Consider the following 22,587-nt stretch of genomic DNA (forward strand, 5'->3'; position numbering starts at 1 on the left):
GCGAAAGACTATGAATAGTGTATCGCGAGGTATTATGAATGAATTTACCGACTTAAACAACGTGACCGATAGTAATTGTGACACGCAGTGTAATGATGACAATCCTGTGTTCATTAACAATCAGTGCATTACAACCACTAATGGTGACTTTTATCTTAATGAGGAACAAACGAACTCAATTGTCTCCTCTGTGAATTTGACGACAATTGATGACGCGGAGCGCACTATGGTAATGAGCGCTGCCCAGCTTAATACACCCAGTTTGGAAAATTCAAGTAACGTTCAGACAAATATTTCTAATGAAAATGAACAGGATACACAAAGTACAACGGATTTATTTAATTCCGAAATAGTGAGTGACAGTGTAGGTCCGAATGATAATCCCTTTTGTAAATTGCAGAATGACCAAATGGTCACACAAAGCGCGACAATTCCAGGTACACAATCAAACAGCACAGATAATGGAGTAGGTAATGTTACTCTGGAACAATTTATGGCAATAATGCTACAGTTTAGGAACGAACAGAACGAAAAACAAGACAAACTTAGTGTGGATATCAGACAACAGAGTGAAAATTCCAGACAACTTAGTGAACAGGTCAAACAACAGAACGAAAAACAAGACAAGTTAAATAAAAAATTAGACGACAATTGCAGACAGCTTAGTGAACAAATTAGAGCCGTTGCCGCGCAGTGTCATGACACTAAGGAACAGTTGCGCGTGGAAATTGAGGCTTGTTCACAAAAAAATAGCGAAGAAATTAAGTCTGTTGCGCAGGAATTAAGGGAAATGCAAACTGCCGCAACAGAAACACTCAGAGACGAAATTAGCGGAGTCGCTAAACAATGCTCTGAAAAAGCTACACAATTACGGGACGAGTTTAAAGCAATGACGGTAGAACTTTCGCGCACAATGGACGCAAAGATAGACGCGAAATTCGAACAGCAGAACACTCAAATTAACGAGCGCTTTAATCAGCACATACAGAACAGTGATACGCGTTTCCGTAAATTTATTCAGGATCAAAATAAAGTCAAACGTCAAGTCATGGAAACAATCACGGCTCAGAGACAAGAAGACAAACGTAAAATGTTCGCGAAAGCGAAGACATACGTAGACAACAATATTGCCTCAGTGTCCGACGAAATTAATTCCATCAAACAGTCGAACACAGAATTACGTGACGAAATTTCCAATCTTAAATCAAAAACAGATACACACACAGTAGATATACAAACAGTAACAGACAGATTCGAACAATTAGAACTAACGCAGGATTGCGATATCATCAAAGCTGATGTTAAAAAACTGAGCGAAACTACGCGTAAGTTGCAAAAACAGATTAATGCGTCCGATTCTAAAACCGATGATCAGGCAAAAATACTGACTGAAAAATATGATGAATTAGCCAGTCGTATTGATGCTATTGAAAGTAGTAATGATAATAAATCAGACGATACTGCACCGATTTCATTTAACCAAACACCTGAATTTCAAAATTTACAGCAGACAATTAATGAGATCGATTCGTCTAATAACACGTTGCGTAGAAAATTGTCGAGTTTACAACAAGAGGTAACAGAGATTAAAAATATTTCAGTTAATAATAACATACAACAGACACCACTTTATGAACATTTGTCAGACTCACGCAGCGCATATAATTTGAGTAATCTACAGAGAGTACGGGACTTAGATTCCGAACAACCACAGTTCAATAGATACTCTTACGATCCTGAACCTATTCCATCACACAGAGATGATAATTTCGATTACAAACATTTTCTGTCAGTGAGAAAGTTTAAAGTTTTTAAAAACGATAGAACGCAGATTCACCCGCTGGATTGGATTCAACAATTTAGCTTTGCTCTTCCACCGAGTTGGCCTGTTACGCATAAACTTGAATTTATTTGCAGCTTTTTGGAAGGCGAACCGGCAACTCGCATGAGACCGATCGCGAGGCAATGCTATTCAGTAGAAGAATTTCAGAATGCTTTTCTGTCAGCGTACTGGTCGAAGACGACACAGCGCGGAATTAAAGACCAACTAATTAGTTTGCCAAACTATGAAAACTCAAATTTTCCCAGTGTAACGCAATTTTTTGAGCACATGGTACAACAAAACCAGTACCTGAGTGAACCGTACAGTGAATCTGCACTTATACAATTATGCATTTCCAAATTACCACGGTCATTACGAGTGTCACTTCTAACGGGCCAACAAAAAGAAAACATTTCAGCATTCAGGGATCTTTTGCAGCTTTTAGAAGTCCAGCAATCTGATTATTCTTTCGTAAACAATAACTTTTCGTATAATAACCAAGGTCAACAAAAGTACAGGAATTATGATCAGACACGTAATTTCAATAGAAAAGATAACAGACGCTTTAGAAACGATAACTACCAAAACTTAAATCACAGACAAAATTCAGATTGTCAATATCGTCAAAATTTTCAGCAACAGGAACCACACTTTAGTAACAATAGAGGTATTTCACAACAACAACATCAAAACCAGCCGGTTAGCATACCAAACCAACAATGGAATGCACAAGGTCAACCAGGCTTTAATGTTCCGCCGCGAGCACGTACAACAAATAGTAACGCACGACAACAAGGAAACAACTACGTACAAAGAAGACAATATTTCAATTCCTATCGCAATGCACCGTATAGGAATGACTATCACGACAGACATAAAAACGATGAACACAATTATCAGCGTACATATAATAACAGTCGGTCTTACCAGCAACAAAGTAATCAGCAAGAACATATTCTCATGAATGAACCCGACAGTAGGTACCATCCAGAGCGTAACACGTCTGGAAGAAGTAATAGGACAGTTCAAATCGTCGAAATGCCACAGAATCCTCCTAATAATAGTAACACGTCAGACAGAATCTGACTAGATAATGTACAGATCGCATCTCCCAATAACACAAGCACTACGTTTGACAAGCAAAATGTTGTTCACGAAAATGTAATTACTTTTGACGATATCAGAGACACACTCTTGCAGGAAAGACCATTTGTTCAGAAAACTATTTCACATCCTGTCATCGAAATTAAAATTGGTTCATCAAAATTCTCAACAGTAATTGATTCCGGATCACCTATATCAGTAATAAATGAGGAGACTTTTAACGAGTGCAACAAAGAGAATACTTATCCAACATTACCATTAGGCAAAACAAAAGTGAAAGGAGCAGTATCGAGTAAAGGAGTAGACGTTAAATTACAGACGCATTTATCATTTTGTATTGGAGGTCATACTTTCCACTCTAATTTTTGGATTGTTCCTTTATTGACAACAGACGTAATTTTAGGCACGAATTTTCTGGTACAACACGACGCAGTTATCGATTTTCAGAATTCTTATTTAATGTTAAAGGATGAAAACGTACAACTTGCCTTAGAATTTCAGCACTCACTATCTGCGGAAGAACAAACAATTAATCGCACAGAGGTCATTTCCGTATCACGTGGCATAGACTGTAATCCCACATTGTTCACGGATACGTACGTACACAACGGTAATACTCCAGACGAAGCTGACTACGACGTAATGCAAATGATTTTCGATAAAGTTAGACAAAGCAGTGCAACTACAGACGACGAACGAATGCAACTACGCAAAATTCTTTTACAGCAAGCTCCAGTTTTTGACAACATTCCTGGTACTATGTCCGGTTTTATGTATGAATTTCAAGTCAAACCGCATGATACATTTAAGCAAAGCATTATCCCATTCCGTATATTCACAGAGAACAAGTTAAAAAAGAATTGCAGGATATGCTTGACCAAGGAATTATTGAACCAGCAGTTAGTCCATACATAAACCCGCTGCATATTGTTAAGAAAAAAGATGGCTCACTTCGCCTTGTACTTGATTCGCGTCACATTAATGACATTATTATTAATGAAACAGATCGACCACAGACACTAGAGGAACTTTTACAGAAATTTCATGGTACTGCTATTTATTCTACATTAGATTTGAAATCGGGATTTTGGCAAATTCAACTTCATCCAAATTGCAGAAAATATACAGCTTTTCTCTGTTTCGGCGACTGTTATCAATTTTGCAAATTACCATTTGGCTTAACTATTTCTTCTGCAGCTTTTATTCGCGGTTTGAACACAATACTTCCGACAGAACTTAAGGACAGAATTACGACATATGTAGACGACATTCTTATCGCAGAAGCTAACTGGACTGAACACAATCTGATTCTAGAACGACTGTTGCAAACTTTTCATGCGCAGGGACTCACAGTTAATCTTAGTAAATCGCACTTTGGCAAAACTTCTATAAAATTTCTTGGACACGTTATTTCAGCGGAAGGCATTGCACCTGATCCGGAAAAACTTCAAGCTCTACGTGACATTACTGTTCCTACGACAAAAAAGCAACTACGCAGTTTTTTGGGCTTAATTAACTTTTTTCGAAAATTTATTCATCACTCTGCTTTAGACACACCTAGATTATGTCAACTGACAGGTAAAAACAGTATTTGGTCTTGGGATAAGCAAGCACATTCTGAATTTGTGAACCTGAGAGAAGCCTTGTTGAATGCTCCACTTTTATCGCACCCAGATCTTACCAAAAATTTTTCCATTGCCACCGACAGTTCCAACACAGCTTTAGGCGTACATATTTTTCAGGAAATTGAAGAAGATGGTTCTACAGTAATTAAAAACATCGCATTTGCAAGCCGCATTCTGTCACCTGCTGAACGAAATTATTCCGTTACTGAACTTGAAACATTATGTGTTGTTTGGGCTTTTACAAGATTTCGGCATTTTCTTTATGGAAGACACACTACCGTTTACACTGATCACAGAGCGATACAATTTTTACTTTCAGCTAAATTCACTCACGACAGGTTAAGCAGATGGAAGCTTTATTTACAGGAATTTAATTTTACAATAGTTCATATTCCCGGCACACAAAATGTTGTAGCAGACGCATTATCCCGTTCTCTTTGCAACAATCAGCAAGACATCGCAACCAACTTCTGTAAAGCAAATTTCAGCGTAATGTACATCCAACAAGTTGCATTTGAAAATTTTATTTCGTCGTCATTACAGGACATAGCAAAAGAGCAAAGTAAAGACAACGTGTGGAAAGAAATTAAACGGCTTTGGCAAGATAGGAATAATGTTACGATTAGAAACCACTACACTGTACGCAATGACATTTTGTTTCGCCGTTCTCATCCTGACAGCAACAATTGGTTATTATGCATCCCTGACGAACTTGTTAACAAATTAATCTGGTACACTCATTTAAGTTACGCACATTACGGAGCACGAAAATGTTTTCTTATACTGAGACAGAACTGTTATTTTAACAACATGGAGAAACGAATACGACGAGTTTTAGCGTGTTGTAAAATTTGCCAGAAAGCTAAATCAGACACCACTTCACATATTCCTCCTTTATATCCCATTGTACCTGTTAAATTAAGACACATGGCCGCAGTAGATATTTTTGGTCCGATTCCGAGAACTAACAGAGGTTTTTGCTACATCTTTCTCGCTGTTGAGCTCACTTCAAAATTTGTTACTTTCACTCCGTTACGCAAAGCTACTGCTAAAACTGTTTCAAAAGCATTTGTAAAGCATTTTTTATTTCATGTAGGGCATGTGATGAAAGTAATTTCCGACAATGGACCACAGTTTCGATCTGCAATATGGACACGTATGTTACGAGCTAGAAACATTTCTCCGATCTATATATCCAAGTACCATGCTTCTTCGAATCCTTGTGAACGGTTAATGAAAGAAATTGGTAAGCTGTGCCGAATATACTGCCACAAAAGACATATTGATTGGGATACACACATACTCTCATTCCAAGATGTAATTAATTCCATTCCAAATGAATCCACTATGCTATCTCCGTTTGTTATACTGAAAAACGTTGAACCACCAAACAAAATTAAAGAATTAGTCAACTTCCCTACCTGTCGTCGACTAAGACACCACGAAATAATTGACATTGCGCTGAACAACATCAAACGTGCCGCAGAGCGCCGGAGAAGACAGCAAAAACAGGTTTGTACACGCCGCGACTTTCACGTTGGACAGAAAATATTAGTACGTACACACTATTTATCCAGCAAATTAAAAGGTAAGTGCAGTAAATTTGAACTTCTATACGCAGGTCCATATCGGATTCGCAGCATCCCTCACCCCAATGTTGTACACGTCGAAACCTTGAGAACCAGAAAATCGAAAGGCAATCACCATATATCAAACATTAAACCGTTTATTGAATGAAATCACTTTATGATGTAACATGCTATGATGCCATTTAGTAATGCAATTATTTCACCTGACTAATTACTGATGATTATCGTATTTTTTCTTGGCAAGTGCCCGGCAAGGTAAGGTTAGCAGGTCGCTTTTCTTGTCGTTACACATCAGACCATGCACATTTTCCACTTTTATGTACGATTGTATTCCAGTTTTGTCTATATGCACTGTGAAATAGTTAAGATATAAAACACACCAGTCGATTTTGACATTTTTTTTTTTGGCCTTATGACATCTCAACATCGTGACTTTTACATTTTTTTTGCTGCTGCATTGTGATATTCTGTGTACATTTTTGCCTTTGAACACTGTCTGTGCTTTCGACATATTACGTTTTCTGTCATGTTATGCTGTATGCTTAATTATATTACCGTTAATCAGTAATTACTTAGTGGGTATATGATTTAAATGCAAGACGTTATTCTCTATTCATCAATTTTAGAAAGAAATGATGCGTGTAAGAAATAAATTCAACAGAAATGGGAATTTCACCTACGGAATAAACGATAGAAGATGCAATAACTTTATGAGGAAGAGTAAATGGATCAGGATTAACAAGCATTAACAAGAATATACTATACTCATCGTAGAATAGCAGTCTTAACTAATTTTTTCTTTCAGAATACAAGGTGATTGATGCAGGCTGTCAGACAGAACTACACGTCTTAGTTTTAGTGATGAAATATGCTAGAGATAAGGAATAGTTGTATAATGAGTAATGAAGTGATATTTTTGCAGATGATAATGAATACTGATGAATAATGATGAAGAATATGCTATTATGAATAATGAAGTTTTTCTTTACAGGTGATGATAATGATGGAGTTATGAATAATGAAGTGATGAATAATGAAGTTTTTTCTTGACAGATGAGGATAATGTTGAAGTTATGTATTTATGCTACATAGTTATTTAAGTATTTGTTGCAGTTTGTTTTGACAGCAGGTGTTATATTGCATAGTAGGATGACGGAAAGTTTTGGAAAGGACAGCTATGGAACACATTTTATACACATTTCACTACTTGTTAATTCGAAGTTCACTACTTTTCAGCATAGTGTGCGTTTCTTCTTTCAGGTCAATAATCCATTTTGTATTTTTTCCAGGAGAAGTTTTTCATGATACATACTAAACCTATTACTTATTATACCTGTTCTAGTACTTGCATTTATTTTTTTTACCCATTTGTGTCTATCATTTATACATGTGATCACATTACTGCCTTGTTTCACAATCTTGCTACAGCTGACTCATGACGAATGACGTTACACATTTTTCATTTACAGGAACAACCCACTACCAATTATTTTTTTTTCTCTCTTTTTCTCTTCTTGCTTTCTCTTATAATTACCAAACGCAATGCATTGCTAACAAAAAAATGTATTACCAGTCCCAAATAGTGATACCAGTTTGAGAAAGTTCTGAATAATACTGATCAACTCTGAATAGTATGTCACTTCAGTAATGACTTCGTAATGATACAAAAAAATATATGTATAAAATAATGCTTTGTAACTGGCTAATAACTGCCACGGTTTATTGTAATGAGACTACTTATAATGTGTATGATTATTAATGCTATGACTGTAATTAGCTGATTTTTAATAATGACTTCGTAATGATCTGAATGTCACTCAATGAATTGTTATTACTTATTAATGATCTGAATAATACTGAATGAGGAACAATGTTTTATACTATTCAATATTTGCTGGGCCACTGAGTGCCAATGATGAGTGTAATGTTTTGTACTATTCAGTAATTGCTGGGCCACTGAGTGCCAATGATGAGTGTAATGTTTTGTACTATTCAGTAATTGCTGGCCACTGAGTGCCAATGATGAGTGTAATGTTTTGTACTATTCAGTACTTGATGGCCACTGAGTGCCAAGAATGAGTGTAATGTTCTGTAATATTCAATACTTGCTGGCCACTGAGTGCCAATAATTAACATTATTCTGTCATACTAAATATGCTTTGTAACCGTCCAAGGACTGCCACTGTTTATTGTAATACGATTACCCATGATGCCAATAATTTAATTTTGTGAACATTTTTCTGTAATACTACATTCATGGTACAGAAATGTTCAACACTGGGCTATGAATGCCCCAAATGAAAACTGTAATTGTCAATATTATGTGACTTAATGTCCTTCACCTCATGAGCTAACTACCCTGAATTACTGCAATGTCCATTTGTCCTGTCTATCCTAGTGATCATGGAGCACTACCTTTGGGTTTGCACTACTTCTACGTTGGTGTGCCTTGTAAAAGCGTGGTGTTGACACGACATGCTGTCCACCACCATGAGCGATGAAGACATTATTATGGTCCCACTGTTTGGTGTACCTAATGTACTGCCAAAATGAGAACATGAAATATTACTACGAGAGTTCAGTGTCTTGGCTACACTGATGAATTCTGATGGGAAAAGAACTGCAAATTGTGTCACTTGGTGTTGTACTTCTGTGGAAAGATATGGACTTTCAGAACAGCTGTGTGCAATCTAAAGTGCTACAACCATGATGCAATCCTTCCCTTTCCTATCCTAATTCTTGTCACATAGTGAAAATAATTTTTTGCTAACATTATTTATGTTCATGACTATACATTTTTTTTGATTCGCTGAACTCCAGTGCGAGTACAGTTATGTCACTTGTCGATATGATTTTTGCCATTATGTTTATTTATTGCAAAAATACCTAAGACATTTTTTCGATTTGTTCTCAAGTACAGTATGTGCACTCTTGTCTTTTATATTGTATATACAATTTTTTAGTATTTTATTTTAATGATATGTTCTGAACTACAGTGCATGTGCACTTATGTTGTGTGTTAATATGTTTTCTACTGAACTCCAGTGCCTGTGCACTTTTCTCATTTTTCAATATGATTTGTACTATTCTGTATATTCAATACTTCAATGCGTATGCACTTATGTCATTTGTTACTAATTGTATATACATTTCATCATTTACTGATATGTTCTCAACTGCAGTGCATGTGCACTCATGTCACTTGTCAACATAATATTTTTTGCCAGTCTGTTTATTTGTTCTGAATATGCTAAAGAATTTTTTCAGTGCGTGTGCACTTTGTTATCTGTCAAATAATTTGTATATACATTTTTCTGATTTGCTACTATGTTTTGTACTCACATTTTGTCTTTGTCTGATATATTTTGTACTTAGTGCGTGTGCACAACATTTAATTCATGTACTACATCTAAATATTCTGTAAGTTGTAGAAGCTTGTTAATTAAAAAAAAATTTTGCCGCGCTTGGCAAGTCCAAATGACTCACCATCGCTGCCAAATTTTTGCCCCCCCAGTGGAGGGTTATGAAACACGTATGTAACATAGCAGCGATGGCGAGGCATTGTAGCATCTGTGACCAGAGAGTATGCGCTTGACCGCGCGAGTGTTGCGAGCGGTTCTCAGTCTGTCGGTCAGTCGTTGCGAGTCTGTAGCTCTGTCTAGTTGAGGGCAGTACTCTGTTAGTTATCGTTGAGAGCAGTTCAGTGGTAGTCGTCGTGGAGTACAGTAGTAGCAGCCCAGTGCGGTTGTGTGATGTAGTCTGTCGGCAACACTGGTCAAGATGCTGAATGAGGTATATTGTTAATTAAGGTAATCATCAGATAATTTAAAGTTCATTTATTGTAATTAATTTCCAACAAGTGCCCCAATAATAATTATGATTTCAAAAGCAATTTTATTGAGCTAAATTTCGTTCCACTTCCCTTAAACAAATTTCAGTTAAATTAAAAAAAAAAGGAATATTATTATTTGCAATGCAGTTCCTCCAAGCTGTGCGCAAGAATAAGAGCAGAAATTTGACTAGCAGCTACAATGAGGTAAGAATTTAATTCTGATTTGCACAGGGCCAAAGACCGATATTTCGGTTTAATTGAATTTTCATTGTCACTGATTTTCATTAGCACTGAATTGTTTTTCATCATTTTCGTGACAGCTTATACTTTCAGTCAGATTGCGATTCTCACTTTTATTGTCATTAAATTTAATTGCTACTGAGGTTACGCTTTGGTTCCATTTTTATTAAATATTGACTATTTCTTTTAAAATTTTTGTGGGGAGGTTACAACATGAGGCAATACTGACCCTGCGACGTATCTTAGAAAATAGATTAAGGAAAGGCAAACCTACGTTTCAAGCATTTGTGGACTTAGAGAAAGCTTTTGACAATGTTGACTGGAATACTCTTTTCAAATTCTGAAAGTGTCAGGGGTCAAATACAGGTAGCGAAAAGCTATTTACAATTTGCACAGAAACCAGATGGCAGTTACAAAGTCGAAAGCTCGAAAGGGAAGCAGTGGTCGGGAAAGGAGTCAGACAAGGCTGTAACCTATCACTGATGTTATTAAATGTGTATACAGAGCAAGCAGTAAAGGAAACAAAAGAAAAATTGGGAAAAGGAATTAAAATCCATGGAGAAGAAATGAAAACTTTGAGGTTTGCCGATAACATTGTAATTCTGTCACAGACAGCAAAGGACCTGGAAGAGCAGCTGAGCGGAATGGACACTGTCTTGAAAGGAGGATATAAGATGCAAAAGCAAGTAGTAGATGAGCTCTGCTATTTTGGGAGCAAAGGAACTGATGATGGTCCAAGTACAGAGGATATAAAATGTAGACTGGGAATGTAAATGAAAGCGTTTCTGAAGAAGAGAAATTTGTTAACAACGAGTACAGATTTAAGCCTCAATAAGTCTTTTCTGAAAGTATTTGTATGGAGTGTAGCCATGAATGGAAGTGAAACATGAACGATAAATAGTTTAGAGTAGATTAGAAGCTTTATAAATGTGGTGCTACTGAAGAATACTGAAGACTAGATGGGTAGATTACACAACTAATGAGGTGGTACTGAATAGAACTGGAGAGATGAAGACTTTGTGGCAAAACATAAATAGAAGAGGGGATCGGTTGGTAGGACATATTTTGAGGCATCATGGGATCACCAATTTGGTACTGGAGGGCAGCATGGAGGGTAAAAATCTTAGAGGGAGGCCAAAAAATAACTACACAAAGCAGATTCATAAGGATGTAGGTTGCAGTAGGTACTGGCAGATGAAGCTTGCACAGAATAGAGTAGCATGGAGAGCTGCATCAAACCAGTCTCTGGACTGAAGACCACGTCAACAACAACATAAATGATTTGACGGACAGGGTTACAGCTCTCTGTGGTTGTTTGCTAATGATACTGTGATGTACAGTAAGGTGTCGAAGTTGAATGACAGTTGGAAAACACAAGACAAAATCTATAGCCGGTGTGATGAATGGCACCTAACTGTAAATGTAGAAAAATGTAAGTTAATGCGTCTGAGTAGGAAAAAGCAAGCTTGTAATGTTTGGATGCAGTATTAGTAGTGTCCTGTTTGGCACAGTCATGTCGTTTAAATGTATGGGTATATCATTGCAAAGTGTTATGAAATGGAACGAGCATGTGAGGAGTGTGGTAGGGGAAGCGAATGGTCGACTTCGGTACATTGGGAGATTTTAGGAAAACGTAGTTCATCCGTAAAGGACCGCATATGCAATGCTAGTGCTACCTACTCTTGAGTAGCGCTCGAGTGTTTTGGATCCGTACCAGGTTGAATAAAAGAGAGACACTGAAGCGATTCAGAGGCAGCTGCTAGATTTGTTACCGGTATGGTCGAACAACACGCATATGTTACAAAGATGCAGTGGAAATTCAAAACAGAATCGCTGGAAAGGAGGCGACGTTCTTTTCGAAGAACAGTACAGAGAAAGTTGGGAGACGCGGCATCAAGCTGGCAGCAGAACCATTGTTCCACCGCTAACATTCATTGCGCGTAAGGATTATGAAGATAAGATACGAGATATCGGACGTTCTACAGTCGTTTATTCGTCGCTGTATTTGCACATGTAACAGGGAATGAAATGACTGGTAGTGGTTCAGGGCACGCCCCATACAGTGTGTGTACATCATAAGATACCTGGCCGCAACTACGAAATTATAGATTGTTTTTAAAGGACCTAGTGGCAGTCAGGGAACAACTCCGGTTATCGGTTCGCGAGAAATGTCGCTGCAAATGGTGTTGTGGCTGAGGATTCTCTCTGAACGACAAGGAAGCGGGCACAGCATCGACTGGCGCAGTGTCAGCCAGTGGACGAGAATGACGGAGGTGGAAAATAGGAGTGGTGCGGGTAAGGCTAAACAGCAGCGGCAGTTGACGAGTGACAGGCACTGGGAACCGCCTCTCTCTCTCTCTCTCTCTCTCTCTCTCTCTCTCACTCTCTCCCTGTTCTCTGTCCATGCTTTGTGTGCAGGACGGTGCGTTGCTGCAAGCTACGCTTGTCACCTTCCGACAGAGCTACATGTGGCAGTGACGGTTACATTCTAGGGTGATTGCCAGCTATGGTGCCAGTGGATTTATCCTGCAAGAAGCGACGAACTGGAATCTGTTTGATGCTGGCGGTACTTACCGTTTTCCTATTACTAATTAAGGCTCTCCACTATGTTTGTCACTGCTATCAAAGAATAGTAATGTGACTAGAGTGTTCTATTGGGACTGATCGGTGTCTGGGGCCGTGTTGTCTATTTGTCAAATTTGTAAATACTATCTTAAGCGCTGAAGTTTCTATGAATTTGTGATATTGTTAGTCTGGGGACGGTCTGCAACGTATGATAACTGAAAACAAAACTTCACAAGCCAAGACGAATAGAAAAGCATTTTATTGGATGACTGGTTATGTCAGAGCTATGTTGTAATTATCTGATCTTGTGCTTCAAAATCATCTGTGTTGCAAGTCGCTTCACAATGCGTATGCACTTCTCACTATGTTCAAGATCGCTACACATCGATATGTCAAACATAAAGTTGCCAGCTAGTGGACACTTCTAATGGGCTCAATATAGTCATGTTTATGTTTGTACATTGTTCTTCTAAATTCGACAACCCGAATTGCAGTGATCTGCATGGCAGTAAGAAGTGCATACACAATGCGAAACGCCTCAAACACTGATGGAGAAAACAGGAAAACCTTAAAACATAAGATGCGATGATAGCACACCTCTGACAAAATCAGTCACAAATAAAATGCCTTTTTAGTCATATTGATAGCTTTTCAGTCATCTCACATTTCTATGTGTACAACTAGTAAAGTGCATATTTTCTGTCAAACTGGAAAAAAAAGTTCAATGATGATGCTGATTTTTCAGTGAAACATACCTAGGAAATAGAAGAATAGTTAAAATAGTGTTTTCCTCAATGGGGGCCCTCTCCAAAAACAAAACGTACAGTTTAGTGTTTTTGTGTTTAGTGTAAGTTGAGGGTTTTCTGCTTTCATTAAGAGCGTAGATTCTTCCTCGTCTCCCTCCTTATGAAGTAGTGCCTTTTAGGAATGTTAAAGGAGTGTAATATTTTAGGAGAAGCATTATTTATTGAAATTGTTGCTAAATATTCATTGCGGTGTTGGCACCAACGTAGTACACTCCTGGAAATTGAAATAAGACCACCGTGAATTCATTGTCCCAGGAAGGGGAAACTTTATTGACACATTCCTGGGGTCAGATACAGCACATGATCACACTGACAGAACCACAGGCACATAGACACAGGCAACAGAGCATGCACAATGTCGGCACTAGTACAGTGTATATCCACCTTTCGCAGCAATGCAGGCTGCTATTCTCCCATGGAGACGATCGTAGAGATGCTGGATGTAGTCCTGTGGAACGGCTTGCCATGCCATTTCCACCTGGCGCCTCAGTTGGACCAGCGTTCGTGCTGGACGTACAGACCACGTGAGACGACGCTTCATCCAGTCCCAAACATGCTCAATGGGGGACAGATCCGGAGATCTTGCTGGCCAGGGTAGTTGACTTACACCTTCTAGAGCACGTTGGGTGGCACGGGATAAATGCGGACGTGCATTGTCCTGTTGGAACTGCAAGTTCCCTTGCCGGTCTAGGAATGGTAGAACGATGGGTTCGATGACGGTTTGGATGTACCGTGCACTATCCAGTGTCCCCTCGACGATCACCAGTGGTGTACGGCCAGTGTAGGAGATCGCTCCCCACACCATGATGCCGGGTGTTGGCCCTGTGTGCCTCGGTCGTATGTGGCGCTCACCTGCACGGCGCCAAACACGCATACGACCATCATTGGCACCAAGGCAGAAGCGACTCTCATCGCTGAAGACGACACGTCTCCATTCGTCCCTCCATTCACGCCTGTCGCGACACCACTGGAGGCGGGCTGCACGATGTTGGGGCGTGAGCGGAAGACGGCCTAACGGTGTGCGGGACCGTAGCCCAGCTTCATGGAGACGGTTGCGAATGGTCCTCGCCGATACCCCAGGAGCAACAGTGTCCCTAATTTGCTGGGAAGTGGCGATGCGGTCCCCTACGGCACTGCGTAGGATCCTACGGTCTTGGCGTGCATCCGTGCGTCGCTGCGGTCCGGTCCCAGGTCGACGGGCACGTGCACCTTCCGCCGACCACTGGCGACAACATCGATGTACTGTGGAGACCTCACGCCCCACGTGTTGAGCAATTCGGCGGTACGTCCACCCGGCCTCCCGCATGCCCACTATACGCCCTCGCTCAAAGTCCGTCAACTGCACATACGGTTCACGTCCACGCTGTCGCGGCATGCTACCAGTGTTAAAGACTGCGATGGAGCTCCGTATGCCACGGCAAACTGGCTGACACTGACGGCGGCGGTGCACAAAAGCTGCGCAGCTAGCGCCATTCGACGGCCAACACCGCGGTTCCTGGTGTGTCCGCTGTGCCATGCGTGTGATCATTGCTTGTACAGCCCTCTCGCAGTGTCCGGAGCAAGTATGGTGGGTCTGACACACCGGTGTCAATGTGTTCTTTTTTCCATTTCCAGGAGTGTATTTTGTTAAAGTCTTATGTCGATTACATTTGGTTAGACGTAACATTGCATAGCAGCATGAAATGGAGCGAGTAGGTAATGTCGGTTCTACGTAACGTGAGCTGTAGACTTCGCTTTGTAGGGAAACTACGAAAATTTAGCTCATTCACAAAGAAACCCGTATAGAGTGGATCAGATCCATTGTTGAGTACTGTTCCCATTTTTAGGATCCCATCAAGTGCGATTCAAGGAAGACACCAAAGTAGTGAAGAGCCAATTGCTAGACTTGCTGTTGCCTGATTAAATCTACACGGAAGTGTTACAGAAATTGAGTGAACTCAAACGACAACGGCCTGAGTGAAAAAGACGTTTTTTTCCAGCGAAACGCTATCAAGAAAGTTAAGAGAACCGGTATTTGGGGCATATTGCGTTACTGCAGTACTGTCACTAACTTACACCTCGCGTAACGAATGCAAACAGAAGGTACGAAAAGGAGAGAATCGTACAGGAGCATCAGGACACATTTTCTTCCCTAACCCAGCTTGTCTGGAAGAGGAAACGGATTGACTGGTAGCGGTACAAGGTACACATTGCCACGCACCGTTTGGTCAATTGCGGATGACATATGTAGATATAGATGTAGTAATAAAACGAAATTGTTCAAGGTGATGCGACTTTCTGCCAGATACTGCTGAACCAGATGTAATGTGCAAAGCACGCCAATTTCATCTTTGAGACAATTAGCAGTAGCTCCTAAGGGAGCTACACTAAAACAAAGCAATAAATTATTGTGAATCTTACTGACAAAAGTATTCCGAACTATTTGTAATAGTTCCGCGCAGCTTCGGACAAAATGAGTGTTAATAAGTATTTTAACCCGTTTTACAGGCTATTTATGAGTTATGCACATCAGTGAGGCAGCTTTGTCGTTTTACGCTACGCTCCGTTGCCCACTCATAGTCGATTGTCGTTCTACAACTACATCTATACTCTGCGAAGCAATATACAGTGCACGGTAGTGGGGCCTCTCCATTCTACCACATATTATGGTTTCTTCCCTTTACACTCGCTTATGGGGTGTAACAAGAATAACTTCCCAAAACTGTGTTTGGCAACATTGCCAACATGTTTCAAGTTTCGTCTTTGTTTGGGTAATGGTGCTTTTCAGCAATATTTAAGCTCTCATACGCAGCGATATGCTGTTGGTTCTGGTGAAAAGTTTGTGAAGAGTGTGCGTCTTTAGCAGACATCTTGCAAGGTTATGTATCAGTTACCTACGTACAGGTTTTACTCAGTTTTGTGGTGCTGGTTTTCTTTTGTGCAATGAAAATTGGTTATAAACGGAAAGAGGAAGTCTTGAAGGCGAGTTACTATACAAATGTTTTACTAAATTCGTACCTCGGGCATTGCAAACGGACTTACGTTTCCCGGAAAGACGAAGCCTATCTCTGAGTATTGGATGGAAAGACCAGAAGAAGAAGAAAAAAAACAGCTCCTGTGCCATTGAATGATATACGATGTGACAGCTTGTTCACTCGCGGATTATGGGCCAAAAGTGGAAATTTAGACGTTGCCCACGGGGACAGTCAGCTCCAAAATGCGGAAAATGTTGTGTTTTCTGTGGTCTGTAGCAAAAAGGAAATGTTTTAAGACATTTCACATGCAATAGTGCCAGATGTAATGATTTTCTCAGTCTTAGGAACAACATTGTATTAGTTTTATTGCAGCAAACGTACCCCTCTTGTGGCCAATGGTAATTACAGATAGCATACTGTATTTTGAATCGGTGTATGTAAAATTGTTCAAATGACTGTGAACATCAAGTTTAAGTAAATCAGTAGTTTTTCTTCCCAATTTTTCTGAGTGTGTCAATAAAGGATTAATATGAACTTACGAGAACAAGCTAGTCCCTATGAACTGATTCGTGATTTACTGTCAGAAAGGTCATGGTTCGTAGTAATCAACGATAAGCGACCGAGTAAAAGAGAAGTTTCATTTGGAGTTGTCCAAGGGAGAATTGCAGTCCCTCTGCTATTCCTGATCTACATACACGATTTTGGAAACCATCTGAGCAACCTTCTGAGATTGTTTCAGATAATTTTGTCATTTACCGTTCTTTAAAGCCATCAGATGATTAAAACTAGTTGGAAAATCATTTAAACAAGATATCTGCATGACCTGAAATATGATAGTTGACTCTAAATAATGAAAAGTGTAAAGTCATCCCCATGGGTACTAAAAGAAACCGCTAAATTTTGGTTAAAAGGTAAGTCACATAAATGTAAGGACCGTCAATTCAGCAGATACCTAGGGATTTCGATTACGGACAACAGAAATTGGAACGATTTCATAGATAATCTTAAGGGGAAAGAAAACCAAAGACTGCGATTTATTGGCGGAACACTTAGAAAATGCAGCACGTCCACTAAAGAGACTACTTACACAACGCTTGCCAGTCCTGTTCTGGAGTACTGCTGTGTGGTGTCGGTTCTGCATCAGACAGGATTGACGGAGGACATAGAAAAAGTTCAGAGAAGGACATCTTGTTCTGTTCTATCGGGAAATAGGTAACGAATGCCACGTATGTAATACTTCAGTTGGGCTGACAAGCGTTACGGCAGCATTTTCACATGGTATTTCAATCAGCAACTTTCTCCTCTGAGTGTAAACATATCTTATTGGAGCCCACCTAAACAGGGAGAAATGAGAGCTCGCACGGAAAGATTGTAATGTTCGTTTCTCCCGATCGCTGTTCGAGTGTGGAAAAGCTAGATAAATAGCTTGAAGTTGGTTCAATAAATCCCTGCCAGACAATTAATTGTGAACAGCAGAGTAATCCTGTAGTTACAAATGTAGATGAATCTAGTCTTTGTGGTCTCCATGGGAGTGAAATGTAGTATGTTCCTAGATACCGAACTTAATATTCATACTAAAAAAATTTTTAAATTTTTTATGTACCATAAACAGTTGTGTGTTTATGAACTACTAGAGATCATTCGTATTTTACGCTCTGTTAGTTTTGTAATTACTTATTATTCGACATTTACTGCTGAAGGCAAAAGCAAGGGCTTGCGAAGGAAAAGAACTTTCTGCGGTACACAGCCAAGATTTTCAATAACAGTTTGCAAAATGAAATTTCTTCAAACGAAAGTCTGAATTGAGAGAATAGTTTCATTATCATTTTAAAGGTGAAGTATCACAACTAGAAGAAAAGCGTAGCCAACATTCAACAATTGATTTTACAATAGGACTAGACAAACACGGGCAATAAACACGTATTGAATTTTCCAGAAACAAACATGTAGCGGTGTCATTATAAAAGCTAAATGATCTTATCATGTACGGTACAAACTTGCTTGTTGCCACTGAAGATGCGTAGGACTCTTCGTTTCCGTCTACGACTGCAGAAGTGTTCAATCTCATTGAACTGTAATCACAATACCTCGACCTGAAATTAGTTAACTACTGTTGAAATATCACCAAAACCATTGTTAACGATGTTGTTCGAAAGAAAATCTGTATCTGTACTACTAAGGACTGCTAATGGTACCAATACCACTGTCAGTGAAAGTTTCTATGATTTATTATTATTATTTTGAGCTTTTCCTCATTACAGAGGCTTATCTCCAACATAATAATTTACTTGGAAATTACAATACAAACAATAAACGTTCTTAAACTATAATCTCAAAATATTTCTCCAGGTGTTTCGATCTTGTGTGTCCTCTTCCTCTGCGCCCATTCTCCTCATTGTGTGCTGTACATTTTGGAGCCAGGTTGTCATAGGTCGTCCTCTTCTTCTTCTCCCCTCCGGTTCCCACTCCAGTATCAATTTTGGTATTCTGGTTTTCTCCATTCGTCGTATATGCCCGTACCACTATAATTTCTTCCTATCCATTACGTCATATATTCTTTCTTTTATTTCCATTCTCCTTATTACTTCGGTGTTCCTTATCTTTTCTTTCCTGGAGATTCTTGCCGATCTTCTCCAAAAGTCCATCTCTATAGCTTGTAATTTTTTAATGTGCTTCATGTTAATTGTCCAGGTCTCTGTTCCATACAGAACCACACTCTCTAATATGAATCTGTATATTAGTTTTTTAGTTCTGCTCATTACATTCCTGCTCCATAAGACTGAGTTAAGCATCCCAATGACCCTCCGTCCACTACTAATTCTTTTATTGATTTCTGACTCCCCCGATTTCTAAAATGGATCCTAAATAACAGAAAGTGTTTATCTTTTTGATTTTCTTTCCTTCAATGTATAGCTCATCTGAATCATTAGTCAAGTATTCTGTTTTTTGGTAATTAATCTTCAAACCCCAAGTTTTGTATGCTACTGCTAGTTGATTGCACATATAGTTAGCATCCTCTCCATCTTGTGCTACGACTACTTGATCATCAGCAAATAATAAATGATGTAGGTAAACTCCATCTCTTATTTCTAATCCCATACTATTACATTTATGAGACCATGTTCTAAGGCTAATATCTATATAGATTTTAAATAATGATGGTGACATGGGACAGCCTTGTAAAAGGCCTTTGCTTGTTCTAAATTTCTGTGAAAGTTTATTACCAACTTTCACTTGGCAAATGTTATCTTTATACATCTGTTGTATTATTTTAATCAAGGGAGAGTTTATGTTTGCCATGTGTAGTGCTCTCCGAAGTAATTTTCTGGGAACAGTATCATATGCTTTTTCTAGATCTATGAAAATTAATCCTATATTTTTTGATTTTTCCCTATGTTTCTCCAAAATCTGTCGTAATGTGAAAATATGGTCTACACATGATCTCCCACCCGTGAATCCACATTGTTCTTCTTGGGTTCTAAAATTTTTTTCCAGTTTGTTTTTAATTACTTTCGCAAAAATTCTCATTAATGTGGTTGTAACACAAATTCCTCGCTAGTTTGAACAAATTTTGCGATCCCCTTTCTTAAATATTGTATTAATGTAACCTAGCTTCATCTCGTTGGGTATTGAATCTCCATGTATCATTTTGTTGAAGAGCTGTGTTACCAGTTTCACAATTTGGTCACCACCATATTTCAGACACTCCAGATTGATATTGCCTGGTCCCGGTGATTTACCATTCTTTCCTGTTCTCAATGCCTGAAGTACTTCACTTTCTAAAATCTGGATCTCATCATCTTCATGTCCTTTATCTTCCCCTGTTCCTTCTTCTAGATATTCTTCTCTGTCCTCATTTAATAATTTTTGGAAATACTCTTCCCATTCCTTTTGTGTTATCAGTTGGAGATTAGTTTTGCTTTTTGTATCCTGTCGATGCCCTTTCAATACTGACCACGCTTCTTTTGCTCTCCCAAATCCTAATTTGCTATTCACCTTGGCACATGTTCTTTCCCATGCTTCATTTTTTGCCATCCTTATTTTTTTCATCACTTCATTCTTCTTTTCCTTGTATATTGATCTTGTTTCTTCTGATTTATCATTCAACCACTGAAGGAACGCATTTCGTTTTTCTCTAATGAGGACCTCTAGTTCCTCTGACCACCACTCTGCTGCACGGTTGTGGTTGCTATCTTTTTTACCCAACACCTCCGTTGCTATGATTTTCACATTAGCTTTTATATAGTCATATATTTCCTCTGTACTTCCTTCAAATGATTCAACCAGTTTCCTTTCCATCCTGGCCGCAAAGAGTGTTCTGATACTTCCGTCTTGTAGGCTGTCAATATTAAAAGGTAAATTTTCATCTTTCTCAATCTGGTTTGTTTTATTTATGTTACTTGTATCACTCCTTGCATTCTTCCATGGCCAGAAAGACTTCATTTTAACTAGATAGTGGTCTGATCCACACTGGGCTCCCCTATAAGATCTGACGTCTACTGCTTTGAAACTACTTGTTTGCCTAATGATAATATAATCTATTATAGAACGAAGTTCTTTGGTGTTCTGTTGCCAAGTATATTTATGAATGTCCTTATGTTTGAAAAATGTGTTGGTAATTTTTAGATCAAATTGTTCACAAATTGCAATCAATCGTTCCCCATTGTCATTACATTCGTCCTCTCCATGTTTTCCTACTATTCTACAAGATTCTCTAATTCCTACCCTTCCATTCAGATCTCCCATGATAATCAGTTCCTTTCTTCTTGGGATTTTTTCAATAGTCTCCCTGAGGGTGTCCCAAAATGCCTCTTTCTCCTTATCTTTTGTGTCGTTCGTGGGTGCATATACGCCAATAATCACAACTTCCCTAGCAAATAATGTCATTTCAACAGTTATAATACGTTGATTGATGAATGTCCAGTTTGTGAATCTTTCTTTCCATGATTTCTTTATCATAATGGAGACTCCTGCTTTCGCTCTTACTGCTTTTGATACCCCACTCCAGATATGTACATAATTATCCAGTTCTTCTTCTCCTTGGCCTTTCTTCTTTGTTTCAGAGAGTACGACAACATCCATGTTGAACATGTCAAGTTCTGCAGGTAGTAAATTTATTTTAGTGGAAACACCTTGCACATTCCAGCATCCAAACATAATTTTCCGTTTCTCATCGCCAGTTCGTCGTCCAAAGTTCCAATTTTTCCGAAGCATATTATTAGGTTTTTTAGCATTTTTATGTTTTTATGTGAGTGAGGAGCTGGCCCACTGCACAACCCTCAACCCGGAGGACCAGGTAATTTTTACTCAAGGTTTTCTTCCTTTAGCCTTTGATAAGCCAATATCATACTACAAGGCAGCAGTTGCTAGTTTTGGTCCACCCCGGGTATTTTATTTCCCCGGTACCCACCATATCTGGTGAGCATTCCCCTATCCGCCACCTGGGGAGGCGCCCGATGGGAGACCAGCAAACTCCACACGGGAGTTTCTATGAAGAGACTAAAAAATCAGCAGCATGAACACTGCCCTTCTGAAACCAGCGACCAAAACTACCTTCAAAAACCTGAAAATCATGTATGCAAGAGATCGGAAGGTTTATCACTATTAGTGAGGGAAAAATGTATAGAAGCTGAGTTATTTCATTGCTTGCATACTTCGCAATCATTGACTAGACAGCAGGTTTCCTCACAGCAATATTAACAAGAGGGAGTCACTCGAAGAATATATGACAGTTACGTAAGACATGTTCGATAAATGATTTAGGAAATAACAGCAAATTGGAACTGTTGTTGTTGTGGTCTTCAGTCCTGAGACTGGTTTGATGTAACTCTCCATGCTACTCTATCCTGTGCAAGCTTCTTCATCTCCCAGCACCTATTGCAGCATACGTCCTTCTGAATCTGCTTAGAGTATTCATCTCTTGGTCTCCCTCTACGATTTTTACCCTCCACGCTGCCATCCAATACTAAATTGGTGATCCCTCGATGCCTCAGAACGTGTCCTACCAACCAATCCCTTCTTCTAGTCAAGTTGTGCCACAAACTCCTCTT

General features: G+C 39.1%; 1 protein-coding gene across 1 annotated transcript; it reads right to left on the reverse strand.

Moving 5' to 3' along the window:
- Positions 1-18,359: 18,359 nt before the first annotated feature.
- Positions 18,360-21,619, reverse strand: LOC126188669 (craniofacial development protein 2-like). Its single transcript, XM_049930274.1, has 2 exons — positions 20,493-21,619; positions 18,360-18,384 (listed from the first exon to the last, which is right to left on the reverse strand). Exons 1-2 carry the CDS (start codon positions 21,617-21,619, stop codon positions 18,360-18,362), a joined length of 1,152 nt encoding a protein of 383 aa, XP_049786231.1.
- Positions 21,620-22,587: the final 968 nt, after the last annotated feature.

Source organism: Schistocerca cancellata, chromosome 5 (assembly GCF_023864275.1).
Source record: "Schistocerca cancellata isolate TAMUIC-IGC-003103 chromosome 5, iqSchCanc2.1, whole genome shotgun sequence".
Taxonomy (NCBI): Eukaryota; Metazoa; Arthropoda; class Insecta; order Orthoptera; family Acrididae; genus Schistocerca; species Schistocerca cancellata.